The sequence below is a fragment of the Xyrauchen texanus genome, chromosome 26 (genome assembly GCF_025860055.1).
Source record: "Xyrauchen texanus isolate HMW12.3.18 chromosome 26, RBS_HiC_50CHRs, whole genome shotgun sequence".
NCBI classification, from domain to species: domain Eukaryota; kingdom Metazoa; phylum Chordata; class Actinopteri; order Cypriniformes; family Catostomidae; genus Xyrauchen; species Xyrauchen texanus.
The window spans coordinates 26,423,263-26,442,508 of NC_068301.1; the positions used below are offsets into that span (position 1 = coordinate 26,423,263).

Consider the following 19,246-nt stretch of genomic DNA (forward strand, 5'->3'; position numbering starts at 1 on the left):
AAAATGTAGACTCCAGTCATATCGGTAACCTTATAAAAGCTGTTTTATTCTACATGGATAGGGTCCACACATGGGGGCTGCCATGTTACAATCACATGACCAGCTGAATACTACTCAACTTAATCTCAGAAAACATCCTGTTATTTGACATTAATTTCAGTAACCGTCCTGTTTGAAATTTTCCCTCATTGATTAAAGTAATCATGAGTGACTGTGAATACTAAATATCTCCAATGATATTTGATTTTAAATGATGCTGCATCCAAGCCGCCAGGTGTCAGTGTAAATCCAAGATTAAACAAAGACAAAAGTTACTGAGTGCACCTTTAAGTTGGTACAACTACTTTGCCTGAAGTTGAGTAAACTCTAAAATGCTTTCCAAGTCTACTCAACTTTTACTAAGGCTTGTGTTCTGGTCCCGTGGAAATCAGGAAGTTATCGCGTTCACATAATCAATGATGAAGGTGATTCGGATGTAGCATTTTTGCTCTAAAATTACATTTTTACTTCACTGGCTGTTAGGTTTAGCATTGGGGTTTGGGTTAGGGGGTATTGGTCATAAAATATGCATTCCTGTTGACTTTTTTACATCATTCATGACTAAAATTAGAACTTACCTTTAGCGCCACCTTGTGTACACTTCACCCAGAAACTGGAGCTCACACAAGCCCATACGTTCAACAACACTTTCAGCTTCAGTAAATGGCGACAGTGATTTGAATTTCTGTAAGCACAGACTGATTTCAGCAGCAGAACTGTCGACCTACTGTCTCCGTATTCACAGTGAGATGAGTCTGATTTATACCCAAAGCACAAACATGCAGTATAAGTTATGTGCCAAAGCAGGGGCGCCCGCAAGATTCTGATCCATGGTATGCAGAAGACAACCGTTTTTTATTAATCATTACTCATATTTGCACTATAATTTGCATGGCCAAAATCTGTCAATTGTCCTGCCATCACAATATACATTACTAATAAAGCGATAGTCTTACATGTCTGATTAAAGTAAGAAACCAATGCCTACCTTACAATGAAAGTTCAACCTCCTGGTCTTTAACTTGTCATTCGGTACTCACTCTATTTATTCCAAAGTCTTTGTGAATGTTCATAGTGTCAAGCCTGTGAGGCACATCTTAGTCTTGCAATTCGTTAAGTATTTAGGAATTATATGTGCAATAAAAGGTTAGAAATTGTACGCTTCTTGCTTTTATTAATTTTTTCAAACACAAGTTGGGTTTAACCCAAAGTGGGTCCTCACAATCTGCCAGAACAGTTTTGAATATGGGCGCTCCAAGGTATACACAGGCTGGTGGCTTGTGGGCATCGCAGCCCATTTCAGCCCTATTTATATCAGATATTACACTTATTCTACTTGGCAGGACTTAATAAAACAAGATACAATTGCTCCAATCCTGCAAATAAAACTTTCCCCAAAGAAGTCATTCAGCTGCTCCATCATGACATGGCGGGCTCCCTCAAGTTATTGTAATGGATAGATCAAGATATTGGATGGAATTGTACAAGGATTGGTATTTTCCATAGTCACATTTTTAGAAACGCACTTAAAAATGCAAAACGTTTTGATGGAAACGAGAGGCTGTCATGAAACTTTATTAGAATTACATTACAATTACATTACAATTACATTCTCCTTGTCAACTACAGATTAACAATCAAATACATTGAGCATCCCGCCAATCACATTCTTTCAACAATAATTTGAGTTTCGCTATTGTTTGAAATATCTGACCGTCTTTTATTAAGTTTGTATTTTTTTCTGATGTATTTCATTTAGTGTGTAATATAGTTTTATTATTTTAGTGTGTGGTTATTTTTTCCCCAATGTATTTTAACATAAAAATACACATATCACTTTTCAACTTATAAATGATGTAAAAAATAATTTTACAGCAGGGGTGCCACTGTGCCAAAGCTTAATGCTTAGGGTTAGAAGTATGTTGATATCCCTTATCCTAAGTATGAATAATAGTAATATTTATGCTTGCAAATACAAACTAATGAATGCAAATAACGCTTTTTATTTAGAGCATGTTAGCAAACAGATGTCCAGTATATTCACACACACACTGCTTAGTATGCACATGTAAGCACATACATGCAAATTTGCAAGACACATTCACACACACATACACATACACACACACACCACACTCACTGATGACATACACTCACCAATCAAAGCCTGCTCTGACCAGAGCTGCCTCAGGGCAGGCGTTGGGGGTGGGCCGTGTGTATGTGTTTTGTAAGTACAGGATGGGAGTGTGGTGGCTACATGTCCTCGGTCTTAATCCCTGACCCCCTCCCTTTGTTCCTCTCCTGGCCTGGGAAGCAGCGGAGGGGGGTTCTTACACACGGGGTCATCGTGCACAGACAGCTGCAGGGCTGGCGGTAAGCAGCCGTTACTGCAGCCTGTCTATGGCCAATCTCAGCCTGATCCATGCAAGCTGTCTGACAGACATGGGCCTGGGGGGGCTACAGGGGTGGGGCCCAGACAACACTGTTTTCTCTTGCACAGAGGGTGTGTTTGTGTGACTGAACATGTCGAAAATCAATTGCATGATCAAAATCAATCAGATCTGATCAAATCAAACTAAAGTCACCCATGTCTAATGCTGACTATTGGCTTTGAGGCTTATATGCAATCTCACAAGCTCTTATCTGCCTATATGTATCTTAAAGGCATAGTTCACCCAAAAATCGAATTTCTGTCATAATTTATTCTTATGATGTTCCAAACACTTTTAAAAAATGTTGTCCCTGGAACACAAAATAAGACATTTTGAAGACTTTCTGAGCTGCTCTTTTCCATTTAGCTTAATGTAACCACGGTGTGCAAAGCTCATACATTTACAAAATAAGTACTATAAATGTAGTCAATATGAGTTGAGCGCTTTATTACAAACCTCCTGAAGCCATATGAAAGCTTTCTGTGAGGAACAGACCAACATTTAAGTCTTTATTCACTGAAAAAGTTTCCTGCAGTGAAAAACTTTTCAAGTTGGTGAAACTTTGAAACGAAAGTTCACCTGCTGCCTTACAAACGTCAGTAAACTCAACTTGAAGATAACTTTTGTTTCAACTCAAATAGTTACATTTTACAAGTTGTTTAACTTATGATCATTTGTTGTTTCAAGTTGATACTCTGAGTTAAAACAACTTACTATGTTACAAAGAAAATTCACTTTATCTTGTCAAATACCTAAAATTCCTCACTATTTCATTTCACACTTTCAAGTTAAGATAACTTAAACTATATTCATATCAATTGCCATTTTAAATTAAGAGCACTAATGTTTTTAAATTGTTTCCTAAATGTATTTCTCATCTTGACTAATAACGGGATGTTTGCCAGTTTTCTTATTACACTGAATGAAATTACAACTTATCTGCTCAAAAATATAGCATTTATTTAAGAACAATGTTACACAAGCTTATACATTGGCTTGGGAATTCATTTGATTCAATGGTATAAAGACTGACTGTAAAAACATCAATTTCATCAAAATAATAATCCAGGTTTCTTCAATAACTTACAAACATGAGTTAAATTAACATTGAAAACACAAACAAAACTCACAAGTAGTCAAAACAATGGATTACTTAGTTACATTTTTTGATAACTTATAAACTTGAGTTCAATATCAAAAATTGGAGTTAAAGATAAGCAATAAGTTAACATAACTTAATGAGGCTATCATGTTTTACAATGTCACCATAGCTCATCAAACTGAAACATGATGCAACATGATTGATTTTGATATTCATGACAATCAATGGCATTTTTTCATTTCTGACATCTTTAAATGCCATATTTAAATAAAATATGCTAATGCAAATAAGATTTCAGAATGGAAAAGATTTTCAGTAAACCATAAAGTGAAGTGGACTTAAATTTTTGTCTGTTCCTCACACATACAGTATGGTACAGCTTCAGAAGACATGGAATATAGAGCACAAGTCAAATACACTACTTTTATGGTACATTTATGGTGCTTTTTTGCTCATTTTGGGGCTTAAAAGCATCTGTCCCTATTCACAAAAGAGCAGTGTGAACATTCTGAAATGGAAGAAAAAATAAGTTATATGATTTTGGAGCAACATAAGGGTGAGTAAATTATGACAGAATTTACATTTTTGGGTGAACTATCCCTTTAAACTCAAGCTTTTCAGTCCATGACATGGATCTATACCCATGTGAAACCTTGATGTGATGTATAAATAGCACATTTCCAAAGTTCCCACAATTCCACTTTCAGTCATAACAAGGGCAGACAGTGGACAATGTTTTTATCTTTCATACTCAGTGTTGCAGGAACTTTTGCATTGAGGTTACAGGGCCTGGTGGGAGCGGTGAGCGTGAAACCCAGTGTTTGTATTACGAACCAGTGGGAGCTTTAGAAAACAGCGTGTCAAAGCTGAGCAGTGGCAGTAACACAGGCATGTTAATGACTGCATAAACACCAATAAGACTATATAAATTTTACCTTGATGACCTCTTTAGGCTCACACATCACTCAAAAGTCTTCAAACGCTCCAGATTAACATAACAAAGAAGTGTGAGTTTTAGCACATGGTAAACTTAGGTCAAGGTTTTTCGCTTTCTCAAACCCCATAGGGATGAAAAATCACAAAATAAATTTTGGTAATGCGTTACATTAATATTCCCTTGTTAAGGGTTAAAAATAGGTTCATCAATGGCTAATAATGCATTTACCCATGCATTATAACCAGTGATTATAACCACTGTCACGGGCAATCAGAGAGGCAAAGCGCGCACACGCCCAGAGAATCCACAGTCACTTCCAGGACAGCGGTGACACGCAGCGCATGTGGCAGAGCATCCAGGCCATCACCAACTACAGGACAACATCAGTTGCCTGTGACAAAGATGCCTCCCTTCCAGATGCGCTGAACGACTTCTACGCTCGGTTTGAAGTGCAGAACGACGTGATGGCGAGGAAGTCCACCCCTCCTCCCAACGACCAGGTGCTCTGTCTTACCACAGCAGATGTGAGGAAAACTCTACGTAGAGTCAACCCACGGAAGGCTGCTGGACCAGACAACATTCCTGGCAGAGTGCTCAGAGGATGTGCAGACCAGCTAGCAGATGTTCTTACCGATATCTTCAACATCTCTCTGAGCAGCGCCTTCGTTCCAACGTGCTTCAAGGCCACCACCATCATCCCCATGCCAAAGAAGTCTTCAGTGTCCTGCCTCAACGACTACCGTCACGTCGCACTTACACCCATCATCATGAAGTGCTTCGAGAGGCTCGTCATGAGGCAGATTAAGACCCAGCTGCCCCCTCACTAGACCCACTGCAGTTTGCGTGATCGTTCAAACCTTTCAACGGACGATGCCATCACCGCAACCCTCCATCTGGCCCTCACCCACCTAGACAATAAGGACTCATACGTTCGAATGCTGTTCATAGATTTCAGCTCAGCATTCAACACAATCATTCCCCAGCACCTGATTGGAAAGCTGAACCTGCTGGGCCTGGACACCTCCCTCTGCAACTGGATCCTGGACTTCCTGACTGGGAGACCTCAGTCAGTCCGGATCGGGAACAGCATCTCCACCACCACCACCACACTGAGCACTGGGGCCCCCCAGGGCTGTGTGCTCAGTCCACTGCTGTTCACTCTGCTGACTCACGACTGTGCAGCAATGCACAGCTCGAATCACATCATCAAGTTCACCGATGACACGACCGTGGTGGGTCTCATCAGCAAGAACGACGAGTCAGCATACAGAGAGGAGGTGCAGCGGCTGACGAACTGGTGTAGAGCCAACAACCTGTCCCTGAATGTCGACAAAACAAAAGAGATGGTTGTTGACTTTAGGAGAGCACAAGGTGAACACACTCCGCTGAACATCGACGGCTCCTCTGTGGAGATCGTCAAAAGCACCAAATTCCTTGGTGTTCACTTGGCGGAGAACCTCACCTGGTCCCTCTGGTCCCCTGGTCCCTGGTCACCAGCTCTATCACCAAGAAAGCCCAGCAGCGTCTCTACTTTCTTCGAAGGCTGAGGAAAGCACATCTCCCAACCCCCATCCTCACTACATTCTATAGAGGGACTATTGAGAGCATCCTGAGCAGCTGCATCACTGCCTGGTTTGGGACTTGCACCGTTTCGGACCGCAAAGCCCTGCAGAGGATAGTGAGGACAGCTGAGAAGATCATTGGGGTCTCTCTTCCCTCCATCAAAGACATTTACAAAAAACACTGTATCCACAAAGCAACCAGCATTGTGGACGACCCCACACACCCCTCACACAAACTCTTCACCCTCCTCCCGTCTGGCAAGAGGTACCGAAGCATTCGGGCCCTCACGGCCAGACTGTGTAACAGCTTCTTCCCCAAGCCATCAGACTCCTCAATACTCAGAGACTGGTTTGACACACACGTGTCCTGAGTTGCACTTTAATTACTGTCACTTTATAACTGTCTGCTACCTCAATAACTGCTATGTGCATAGAACACTATCTCATAGTATGTTATGTTTACATTTTTAGAAACTGTCATCTTTTGCACTACTGAGTACTGGTCGGCGCTGCACTGTCTATTGTCCTGTTCATTGTCAGTAATTTGTTGTACTGTCCCGTACTTTTTGCACATGTTTGCACGTGCACTTTATATAGGTATATATAGGTATTTTTATATAGGTATTTTATTTCGTTGTGTTGTCTCATGTGGTCCTGTGTTGGTCCTTTGTTGTTTTTATGTAGCACCATGGTCCTGGAGGAACGCTGCCTCGTTTTGCTGTGTACTGTACTAACTGTATATGGTTGAAACGACAATAAAAACCACTTGACTTGATGGGTAAATTACTTTAAAATAGTAATCCATTACAAATAACAAAATATTTATCTAAAAATTGTAATCAGATTAATTTACATATTGGTTATTGTAAAAGTAATCAAATTACTAATTACTTTACTTTTAAGTTACTTTCTAAAACAAATTCAAAATAATGTCTAGTTCTTTCTTGTTCATTGTTATAAAAAAGTCAGTCAAGATATTACAGTGAAGAATATAGCAAAATGACATAATCCCTTATTTTAATGTCAATATAAAAGTCTAATTTTGCTGCATTGTGACATAAACCATGATTTTATATTTTTGAATAATGTAAGTATGAATAAGTGCATTTATAAAGCATTTACAACATTTAAGTTGTTACAAATGCTAACTATTTGGCAAATATTGCATGAAAGTCCACTATTTTATTCATGTTGTTATAACTGCATATCAATTATTTCTAATGCATTTTTAAATGATGTATTAGTCATTAATAAACCTCTTTATAAACCCTTAAAATGAAAATTATTGTAAAGATTTACAGACATTTTTTTAATGTCTTATTTGTTTCTCATATAAGCCAGTGTGATTAAAAAGAGACTTTGCTGAAGTCTCATGCTAATCAGATTTTTCTCCAGAGAAAAACACTCCTAGTTATATGTCGTAAATGTGTCTCCAGAGTTTTACACAAGATCTCTACAGTGTCTCAAACTGTGCTCAGATTTACCAAGATAACAAGTCTATCAAAAGACTTCAATATAACTCAAACTAAAACTAAGTTTAAGTTTTTAACCACTTAGTTTCTAAGTAAAGTTTCTTGAATGAGCTATAAAAGAGCAACCTCTAAGCAAAAAAGTGTCCTCTGACATTGGATCTTATAGTGAAACCAGACTAAACAGTTTTATTTGATCCAGTTGACTCATCTGTGAAATTATCAGTGGCCAATTGAAGTATATTTAAGCAATATCTCACAAGCAAGAGTGCAATTTGGCCCTACATCAGCACTGCTGTGATTCGGCCACAGGCACGTAGTGCTGTAGATAATTACAGCAGTGCTAATTTAGGGCTGTATAGCAAGATTGCGAGTGTGATATTGCTTTATACAACAGTTCAATGAACAACTACAGTTTAAAAAATTTGGAAAACCTGAGTACGGTCATAAAAAATAAATGTTTTACATGGAACAACTTTCCTACATAACGGATCAGAATCAGCTGTTGCTGGTTCAAAACAAACGATGCATTCAAGCATATAAAAAACTTTAGAACTAGTATCACAGCTTGGGCTGTTTCTAACATGTTATTGGAGAAACAAGGAAGTGTGTTTGTATGTGTGTGTGTGTGTGTGTGTGTGTGTGTGTGAGAGAGAGAGAGAGAGAGAGAGAGAGAGAGAGAGAGAGAGAGAGATGGAGTGTGTGCGATCACCTGTTGATGATGCTGTAGTCTGCTAGTCAGCTTTCTGAAGAAAATGTCATTTTGGTGAAATTCATCCTATTTTCTCAGTGGAAAAATAGCTGGCCAAGTGGGGGTATTACTCCCTATTTTGCGGTAGCTGGTGCGCAAGAGTCCTCCACCATTTTGAACAATATTTCCTCTTCAATGTGGAAACTCCGGTAAGGAGTTGTTATTCAGTCTGTTATGTCTCTCAGCTGTGATGAGACTTAATGCTGAAGCTGTTTGTTTAAAGTCATTTAAAGCTATGTCCTAGCTTTAGTAGTGTAGTAGTAATATGAGCGCTGCAGGTTAAACAACTACACTGTTAAATAAGCAGACTTGTGTGTATTTGTATTAAGGAGTGTATCTGGAGAAAGCATAGATTTTATTGACAGCACCTGTCCAATTGCATTACACATGTGAGGACCAGAAAATAGGGCCTGCATAGGTGAATATTACAAAAACATTTCCATGTGATGTATCACCCCAATTAGGCCTAAAATGTATCAATCTGTCAGGTTTATTATGCGATAATGAGTGACTGACTGTGCATTATCAAGCTTATTGCACTGCTACTAACCAAAAAAAAATAAAATAAATGGACATGAAATATTGATTTGACTTGAAATTATTTTAATAAGTAAAAACAAAGACACCATAAAGTGGTATGAAAGACATGAAACTAGCACACAATGTAGGACATTGGTTGCAAGAAACAATGGTCAAATATACTGTTTAGTGCTCATTATACAAAAATATTACGATTGACCAATCAGAGTCAAGCATTCCACAGAGCCATGTTATATTAAAATAAAATATTTTTTTTTTACAATTATGCACATTTCCTCCCCAAATTCATCTTTCCGTAAAGTGAAAAAAGAAACTGTATTCTCATTACCTTAATGGATCTGGATGGTTTCGGACAATTAGTTTGTATTTTTATTTAAATCAGCATAAATTAAAGGCAGTAGAACAAATACAACAATAACATGTAAGTAATAAATATACAATAATAAAATAAATACATTCACATTACAGTAATGAGAATGATGTTTAGTTTGTTTTGCATTACACTAATGATAATTTAGTGCTTTATTTGCATGATAAAGTCAATGTCACAATGTAAAAAATCTAAAAGCAAATTTAATCAATATAAATAGATATAGTTTTCCAAATACAGAATAATATATATATATATATATATATATATATATATATATACACTGTATATTTATTTATTTATTTATTTTGGTTTTGGGGTGAAATTTGACCTGGACATGTTGTCGACAGATTCCCTAAGATTCACCCATATAGCTATCCACCAAAATAATCCTCATCAATGCAAACCATTTATTCTCTGTTCTGTCTGTGATTACTCCCATACTTTCCTCTGTCAGGTTTCACTCACTCCCTGCTTCCAGACAGACAGAGACGGGGTGCAGGCTGGTCCGCTGTGTGGGGCTTTTTCCGGTTGCGTCTGCTGCCCTGTTGCTGCCCTGAGAGATTGATTTCACGGGCTCAGGCGGGGAGTACAGATCCCAAGTCATATGGCTGTCAAACAGCCTGCCCTCTGACCCCACGCATTACGCAGGTCACGGTGCAGCGCTCTCCCAGGCTGCCCGCACAAAGGCCAATATGTTGCCATTTTGTCAGGTCAAAGGTTAACTACTAGTATGTTTTGATCATTGGTAACTTTATCAAATTAGAAACTACATAAGTGAGATGTCCTGTGTGTGTCTGCGAACTGTGTTTTAATATGTCTATTTGTGCACACTTTTGTCTTTTACCAAAATCCCACTGAGTCTAGTGTGAGTGGAACCCAGACTTCTACACTCGATATGAATAACGGAGCTTAGATTAAATATATCCCATTCACTTTTATAGTTAGAGTAGGTTTAGGGTTCAGTAAAGGAGTTACACTTCATGGTTAGGTTTAGGTTTAGGTAAGGGTTAACCCTTTACACTTAGGAAAAATATTTTTTTAATTTATTTTTCTATATGGGAGTTGTACATTTTGTATGAGTCAACAAATGTTAATAAGACTTAAGCAAAAGTCTCTACATTTACTCTCACACAGTAGCTGTCTTGGAGAAACAATTAACATATTAAAGAGATCTAATTTATTTACATTTATGTATTTAGCAGCCGTTTTTTATTTAAATGAAAACAAAACAAACTGAAGTATTTATGCAATAGGAGGATTTCTTAATTGCTTTTCTATGGTTCTACATGTTGTGACATTGCTCAGATTTTTAATGTTCATACTGTAGCCAATAATGTTTACTTTATTTGGTGCATTTTACAATCTGCCTGTCAAAGCTCAGCTTTTTCCTGCTTATGGACACACACACAGTACACACATCACTAATTATGCAGATGGGAGGAGATGAAAGCCGAAGAGTTCAGACACCCCTTTTCCTCCCTGACCACAGTCCCGTGGCTCATGTGTTCAAATGGATGACCACCCACCTCGAGTCACCCCAAGACTTAAAACACCAAATTACTTTCAACTGCATCTCCTGTGTGCAATAACAGCTCGGATCAATATCAACCTCATATTAACTACAAAAAACCTATAAAAACCTGTCAAAAATATTTCATCAAAACACCTCCCATCAGGATTTTACAGCCATTAATAACTTAAAATCTCTGCCAAGCAAAACAGCAATTACCCAATTAAAGGGATAGTTAATTAACAGCCTCAGACACAATTCACATTCATTGTAAGGCACAAGATGCATTGAAAGTGATGGTAACTAAGGCTGTGGTTCTGCTTAACATCTCTTTTGTGTTTTGTGGAAGACTGACCATCCTAATGGTTTGGAAAAACATGAGGGTGAGAAAATGATGAGAGAATTTTCATCTCTTTAAATAGCTCCAGCAGTTGGGGAACTTCAAAAACATCTTTGCCACTCGGATGAGTGTAATCCGGACCCATGTGTTTACACACACACACAAGCAAACAGACACACACCCACAAACATGCACAAATGGCACAATGCAAGGTGTCACAAGTATCAGACAGAGAATTAAGCTCTGCTTCCTCTCTCAGTGAGAGAAACAAAGCCGCTCTTCCTCTTCGATGTGGACTGAATGCTCTGCTATTTATAAACAATAACATGTCCCCCTGCTGCTCCTCCTGAGAAGGACAGGATTGTTTAACACATTGTTTCAGGGACCTGAACATCTGTCTGCACAAGACGCTGGACGCCACAACACAGTGTGAACCAGCGGCCCTCACTGCCAGACAGTCTGCAGAGATACAACTTCAATATGAGTCGATTACATGTGATCTGCTATAGCCAATGAGACCTGCTACTCCACTTTCTGATACACATTGACATTACAGTAGATCAGAGGTTCTCAACTGGTTTCACTGCTGCTAAAATCAGCCTACATTTGTTTGCAGGTCTTAGCTGCTTTAAGATGGTCTTAGAAGGTTTAAACTGGTTTTAAAGCTTGGATTGGCCTGAAATAATTTCAAAATATTAATAACTAGAGTATTGGCAAACACAAAATGGCCATGTTACTGAAACACGAAATCTTTAAAAACTCCATCAGAGCTAAAAGGGTTTTAAGCTGATCTGTTAGCCTGGCCAAGCTGGTGCTCAGATGGTTTAGCTAGGAGGCCAGCCTATTAAGAGGAACTGTACCAAAAACCCCTCTAATACCAGCCAATAGACCAGCCTGATCAAGGGAGATATCCCATATAATCTTAGCCTGTTTTTTTTTCAGCAGGGTGTTGCTTCAGGACCCCAATTTTACATTGAACATCAAGTGGCGACCCAACATTTTGTTATACAGTATGCATTACACATTGTTTTTTCTTCCTGTTTTTGACTCTACAGAACAGACCTGCAACACTTTTTTGTATTGCGTCCATCAGTTGAAGGCAACTGCCTTATAACATGCATTTTACAAGGATTTTTATTTTTTTGCCTTATGTAATGCAATAGAAACACTGAAGGATATAAATGAGCTGTGGTCATCAAAATAAGCTGAGACATAACCCAGAAAAAGCAGTGTGTCCTTTTTAAACCCCCTTGTGTGGGTAGAGTACACTTCTTGGCATGGACTTAAAGAGACTGAAATGAAAACATGGCGACATGGAGACCCACTCGGAGAAGCAAAAACCTCAAGTTTGGAATGAGAAGAGGCTCTGGCATGCTTTGTGGGGGGAAATACTGTTGTGTTGTGGGCCCACACCTTCAAAAGGGAACACTAATCACAACATGTGATGAGACTGAAGAACAAAGACAGACGTCAGGAGAAAATAACAGCGTGGGAAACGTCTGTGAACTTGAGTTACAGCGACAAAACGAGCCACCCCCATCCCCAAGCATATACGAACACACACATAATGCACACAAACAACACACACGGCTCTCCATCCACCCCACTCTCTCTGCCCACCAAACACAAGGAAGTTCATCCATACTGTTTAGCTGAGGCTGATAGCAATAACAACATGAAATCAGCCTAAGAGCTTCCTCTCATTCATGTATGCAGTACCGATGACAATTAGCCATGATGTGCACTGGCTGATAAGGATCCAGCCGCAGCCAATCAGGTAGCACCGCATATGAATTCATAATAGTTCATAAAAGAAGAACTTGGTGCTCTTGCAGTCTCACTCAATAGGTATATGGTCAATATATGATGGTTCCTTCAATGCATATACAGTATATGACATATATTTTTAATAACCTGTAAGTGAGATCACAGGCTCACACACTCTCACTCACAACTGTTTTTGTTGATTGACATATGACATTTAATGTAGTTTGTGTGTGTGTGTTTGTGTGTGTGTGTGTGTGTGCATGTGTGACAGATTTGTAAGAAAACTAAATACATATATTACAAGATATATAATTATTTTCAGTCGTAGATACTTGGAACTACTGAAATATATATGTATATATATATAATACTAATATAACTATATAATGTTGAACTATAATCTATCTTGGATAGTATTATTCTGATACAACTGAATCTTTGTAATGTTGCACTTTTTGTACTACTTTCTACTTGAGATGAATTGCTTATGTTATATTATTCCTCTTTTGATAAAAGCATCTGCTAAATGAATAAATGCAAATGTAAACTTAATATTCTTACGCTCAAAAAAATATTTTAGCCTATTTTTAAGATGTATCCATATCAATTGAATAATACATTTCCATCTAATTTAATTGAATAGTCTTGAAGGAAATGTTGTTATTAAAACTTTTTGTAAGATTTGTACATTTTATTTTGTTAAAGATTAGGTAATTCAATTAGATGGAAATTTATTATTCAATTGAAATGGATACATCTTGAAAATAGGCAAAAAACTAATTTGAATGTAACATAGTGTATAAAATAGCATAGGTCATTAGCATAATCTCTGATATTAGTTTTTTTTTTTATTTCTTCTGTATGCACTAAATATATATTCAAGTAGCTGACAAATAACAGATATGAACGTTTTTAAAACCAAGATTTTGTGTTTAAATGTATAAACTATATGTAAAATGAATAGTGAATAGATTAGATATATCAGATTTTTTTCTTAACCATTTTTAATCACCTTTTTTTCCAGTTCACTTAAATAGCCTGCCTTGTGGCAGATTAACTTTTTATGAAAACTACAAACAAAAAAAATGTCGGACACTTCTTGACATGTCATATTAAATAATTTGTATTTCATTTTAATTTAAATTTTAGATATTAATTTTTAAAATGTTATCTAATTCTGATAATTTTTCTCCTTGAATTTATATTTATATAAATGTTATATAAAATATACTAATAATACACGAAAAAAATATATAAACTGTTTTGTGAGTGAAACAGATTATTTCTAAGCACAATTTGCACAGTGTTTGATGGATTTTCAGTGACTAGTGCATTTTAACTTTAATGTACCTTTGGGAATGGCCTCAAAGAAGGTACATGCTGGACCTTCATGGGGTACATTTAGACTTCAGTGGCTTCCTCATACACACTGCACTCCTTCGGATGAGTTAGTATTAGATTACAGGTTCACACGCTCACTCGCAGACCGCCCGTCGCCCCAACCAATTGCCCCATTCATTCCAGCGCCGGAGACGGCCGTCGCCCCTGATTGGTTATCAGCGTTCAGCTAAGAAACTTTCCCACGGCTTGCGCGTGCTGACAGCCGGCCAGCCACTCCTTTCAGCTGCACGAGATAACGCAAGAGCCTTCGGGACCAGGGGGCGGAGCTCCACACTCACGGACGAGCATCCTATTGGCGTGTTGTTGAGTGTATTCGAGAAGAGGGGCGGGGTTTAATTATGACGCAGGCAACCGACCTGCCACTCAAACTCAGATCTGTTCGCTAATTGGCTATCTTTGTGACTGGCTCCGCCTCTCTAGCAGAAATTATACCGTGGGAAAGCTTGACAGTTCATAGAGCAGAACGTCTGGCTCGACTGACAGACGAACGAAGAGGATACACGTTTACAGATTGTTGCGAAAATGAAGAGAAATCATGATTTTAGCTCCTCAGACAGCGAGCTGGATGAGAATATTGAAGTGGAGAAGGAGAGCGCAGATGAAAACACGTAAGTTAATTATGTGTTGTGTGTGTTTCTTAATTTGGGCTAGTTTTTGAGTAAGGATACTTCGCAAAAAATGGAAAAGAAACTAAATAGTCACCTAGAATGTAATGTGCTAAATTTTAAGATCGAATAATTTCAGATAAGATTTCTGTCAACAGAATTCTGTGGAATATTTCCACTGAAAACTACTAATAAAAATGTTCCCTCTTGACGAGGTTAAGATAGCAAGCACTGCTTAAAATAATACATATCTTATTTATCATCCTTTTTTTTCGTCCTTTAAGTGGCGGGAATTCTCCTCTTGGATCATTGTCTCCATCCACAACTTCTCAAGTGCAAGCGAGGAAACGTCGGAGAGGGGTAAGAGGATTTCTCCATGTAAAAATGTATTCAAAAAAATTCAAGTAAAATAAAAAACTCTCCTTGTTCTTTTAATAATTATTTCACATTCGCTTTCAACAGATCATTGAGAAACGTCGTAGAGACAGAATAAATAACAGTCTGTCTGAACTGCGTAGACTAGTGCCAAGCGCCTTTGAGAAACAGGTGAGTCTCAATCACTGCATCATCATCAGCATATGAATATGCTATTTACCGTGTATTGGTCAATACTACATTGGCAATGTACTCTTAAGTTCCTCTTGCCATTAAAGCTTGATATGAATTAATAAAATGTTTGTAGATTTTGCCCAAATTTTAATGACAGCATGTCCACTGTTTTTATCGCATGTAGGCCTATACATATACTTGTATCAAACATTTATATCTGTAAAAATGTGTCTAATTATCTCTATCTGCAAAACAAAAACTGAACATTTTAACATGTACACATTTAAATAAAGAATATAAATGATGACTAACCAATTTCTAGCGAGTATAAATTAAATATATTTATGATGATGTTTTTTCATGTTTGTTGTACTATATCATGTACCATAATTATTTGCGATTAATCGTGATCAATCACCAAAAAATTGTGTGATTAATTAGTTCAAATACATTTATTGATTCACTGCTCTAATCAATATATTTGTTCTCATTCTTAGGGCTCTGCTAAACTAGAAAAGGCAGAGATTTTGCAGATGACTGTGGATCATTTAAAGATGCTCCATGCTGCTGGTGGAAAAGGTAATGTATGCATTCTATCTATCCATCCATCCATCTGATCTGACTCAATCAAGTTTCATGACATTTGTAACGAATGCTCTGTTAAGCATTAAAATAAATAATGGAAGTTCTTATAAAGTATAACCAAAACTTCTCATTTAAAATCTTGCATAGTTTGTTGTTGGATTTAACGTTGCATTAAGAGATCATCTCATGTTTGGGAATCTGCTTTTGGGAATTTCCCCGCCGGAATTAATGAATCTCTACACCACTGAAACAGGACAAACCAGACGTGCAAACTTTCTTTTAATCTGTCAATTTTTATCTCGTGCCAGTTCAGTTTCATTCTCAGCCACTCCCAGCATCCACTGACTTTAAAATAGTCTTCACAAGCTATAATCATTATCAGATAACACCACTAAACAACTCTCACTCTCTTTTACAGGTTACTTTGATGCTCATGCACTAGCCATGGATTACCGTGGGCTGGGTTTCCGTGAGTGTCTAGCGGAGACAGCTCGTTACCTTAGTATCATCGAGGGACTGGACAACACTGACCCCCTCCGTATCCGGTTGGTATCCCACCTGAACAGTTACGCCTCCCAGAGAGAGGCTCACTCCAGTTTGGGTCACTTGGCATGGGGATCTGCATTTGGAACACCCCCTGGCCATCTGGCTCACCATCTTCTCCTGCAACAGCAGCAGCACCAGCAGGGGGTGCCACCCCCACGCAGCACCAGCAGCCCTCCATCCTCGAATTCGTCATCACCTTCCTCCTCATCTCCATCTGCATCCTCCACAAAGCCGCATGCCCTCAGCAGGCTGACTGGTAAAATGATCACCGAGGCAGGGCAGACCAGGCCACTCAGGGTACCGCCCAGTGCCTCCCTGCCCCCTGGGCTCACACCAGTTTCTGCATCCAAGCTTTCTCCTCCCCTCCTGACGTCACTTTCTAGCCTGTCAGCATTTCCCTTCCCACTCAGCGCATTTCCTCTACTGTCCCCGAGTTCACTGGCCCCTGCAACTCCCTCCAGCAGCCTGGGGAAGCCCTACAGGCCTTGGAGCATGGAAATAGGGGCCTTCTGAACTCTACAAAAACATTACACTCTGAACTCTGAAGTCAGTTAGAAATTTCTTGTAATTTTCTGTAATATCTGACTATTTGGAAGAGATGGACATGCAAGACTTTCTCTCTATAAAAAGGGAAAAGGCAAACACAGAACTGATAAACTTGTCTTTTAAAACTGAGAGGGGTTCTGCAGATGTTCAGGGTCTCGTCCATCAGTTCCAAACTATTTTAGTTTGTTGTCCCTCAGAAGAGCAAGGTACAATGCAGGTACCTGCCTTACCTTGCTATTGAAGTGAAGACAGAGAGAAAGAGAGAGAGAGAGTAATTTGGAACAAAAGCAATGCCTTACTTAATGGGGTAAAACTCAAACCAGAAGCTAGTTTCATTATGAATAATAATAGTTTTAAAGCCCTTTGCTCACATAAAATATAGATTTGTATCCTATATTTTTACATCAAGCAGAGAGTTTAATGGCAAGATATTGTAAAATACCTTTAAGACAAAGTATGATCTTATAAAGGCATCTTATTTGAGAAAAAATGTCCAGCATCGGCATTATATTGAGCGACTATGCAATCAAACTGATGTTTTGCAACTTTCCCTCTGCAATTCTACAAAACCTATGCAACAGAACCTGTCTCAACTGAACTTGATTAACAAAAATAGTACTTTATTTTTATAAAGATTTTAAAGAATTTTGGTCAGTGACCTGCAATGTTTGTGCTGTGTTTATTTGTATGAAATGTCATGAGATTGCTGTTGGCAGAGACGGACCACTGCTACATCTGATACTATTTCAAAAGTGACAGTCTCTCAGAACTGCACTAATTTAACTCTAATGAACGGCACTATTAGGTTAGTGAATAACAGAATTGTGCATTCATGCACACACTATCCCTCATCCTTGCCCCAAATAATCTCTCTCTCTCTCTCTGTGTCAACTGTACTTGAGGAGCAGAAACCAGATAATTTTTGTATTGTAATAGGGAAATTTGCACTGGAAAAATCATATATCTCCAGTAAGACTAGGGGAATAGATGTTAAAGGAAGAGATGGTGTGGTACTGTGCCTGTGTCTCACTAACCTGTGTGACTTTCCTGTAATAAAATGAATATGTGTAGCTGATAACCCTGTATTGTGTCCATTTGTAACACTTTCAAAGTGACTGAAACATCAACAATCACACTGACTAGTTAAAAAATCTTTTTGGTGATGTATTCAAATCATTACTGAATTTTGCTGGCTTTATACACTGTAAGCTAATTCAGAAAAAAATGTAATATCAAGGATAAAATATCAAAACCATTCATTATTATTTATAATTTTTTCATCTAGTATTGTTGGCATGTATGAAATGTTCCAGGCACCCCTTTCTCACAAGTGGATAGCCTATACATAAATACATCTCATCATTACACATGTTTGATGCATTGGGGATGAATAGTTCTTTTCATGCCAGCAAGATGAGAGGCACTGCAGACTTCTATAGGGTTGAACCAGTGCCTGTATGTGTTCATTTTGAACTGATATCAAACACAGCCCAGGGGCCTCTCTATGTATCCAGGAAGCCATTAACAGCCAAGGGATATCCTGGACAATGGTAGCCTGGCTGGCCTGGCTGACATGGGAGGAAAGAGAGTGGTATAGAAGGAGTAGTGAGCCGCACAGTGCAGCTTTGTCCCAGAGCAATCACAGGAGTTCACAGTGTTCCTGATGTGGTGAACTCCCACGCTACCACCACGGGTACTATAACTGCCTGCCAAAGCCGTAAAACAGATTCCCCACCTACACACTACCAACACATACTTCTTTATTTCTCACTCTAGCTTCATTTAAAGCTATTTTAGAAGTTCTTAATCATGTTTCCACCCTCATTTCCCTCAGAGGAGTTGATTGCGAGTTGCATTTCCTAAAATTTTAAGAAGATAACAGCAAAGGATTTGTTTGAAATAGCAGTACTACCATACCAATAGTAGGCAGTAGGCATACTTTGCAGTTTGATTTTCTTGCAACTGTTGGTACTGTATCTCATTGTGTCTGTGTCCAAAATCGTGTACTGTCAGAGGATGTTCTGCATTTGATGAAGAATGCAATTCTTGGCTGGTAAAAAAGTACATTCTTTAGGTATACAAGTGAGTGTATGAATACATTCCCAGACATTCTCAATCCTGGAATGTTTCCAAAAATATGATATAGTAACTGTGAAAATAACATACTGTGTTTTTGTTAAACAAGCACAACT

The 19,246-nt window shown here is 38.4% G+C and overlaps 2 protein-coding genes across 2 annotated transcripts in view; one reads left to right on the forward strand and one right to left on the reverse strand.

Annotated features, from left to right (window-relative positions):
- Window positions 1-19,246, reverse strand: part of LOC127619914 (tumor protein D52-like) — a 206,421-nt gene that overhangs the window by 101,323 nt on the left and 85,852 nt on the right. The window lies entirely within an intron of this gene.
- LOC127619908 (hairy/enhancer-of-split related with YRPW motif protein 1-like) lies at window positions 14,691-18,126 on the forward strand. Its single transcript, XM_052092939.1, has 5 exons — window positions 14,691-14,831; window positions 15,113-15,188; window positions 15,291-15,374; window positions 15,875-15,956; window positions 16,381-18,126. Exons 1-5 carry the CDS (start codon window positions 14,746-14,748, stop codon window positions 17,019-17,021), a joined length of 969 nt encoding a protein of 322 aa, XP_051948899.1. The 5' UTR covers window positions 14,691-14,745; the 3' UTR covers window positions 17,022-18,126.

What these genes read in the sequence shown, in the direction of transcription:
- LOC127619908 (XM_052092939.1), top strand. Translation starts at nt 14,746, where the DNA reads ATGAAGAGAAATCATGATTTTAGCTCCTCAGACAGCGAGCTGGATGAG. An exon ending in CGAGGAAACGTCGGAGAGGG is followed by an intron (nt 15,189 to 15,290) that starts GTAAGAGGATTT and finishes CGCTTTCAACAG; the next exon opens with ATCATTGAGAAACGTCGTAG. An exon ending in CAAGCGCCTTTGAGAAACAG is followed by an intron (nt 15,375 to 15,874) that starts GTGAGTCTCAAT and finishes TCTCATTCTTAG; the next exon opens with GGCTCTGCTAAACTAGAAAA.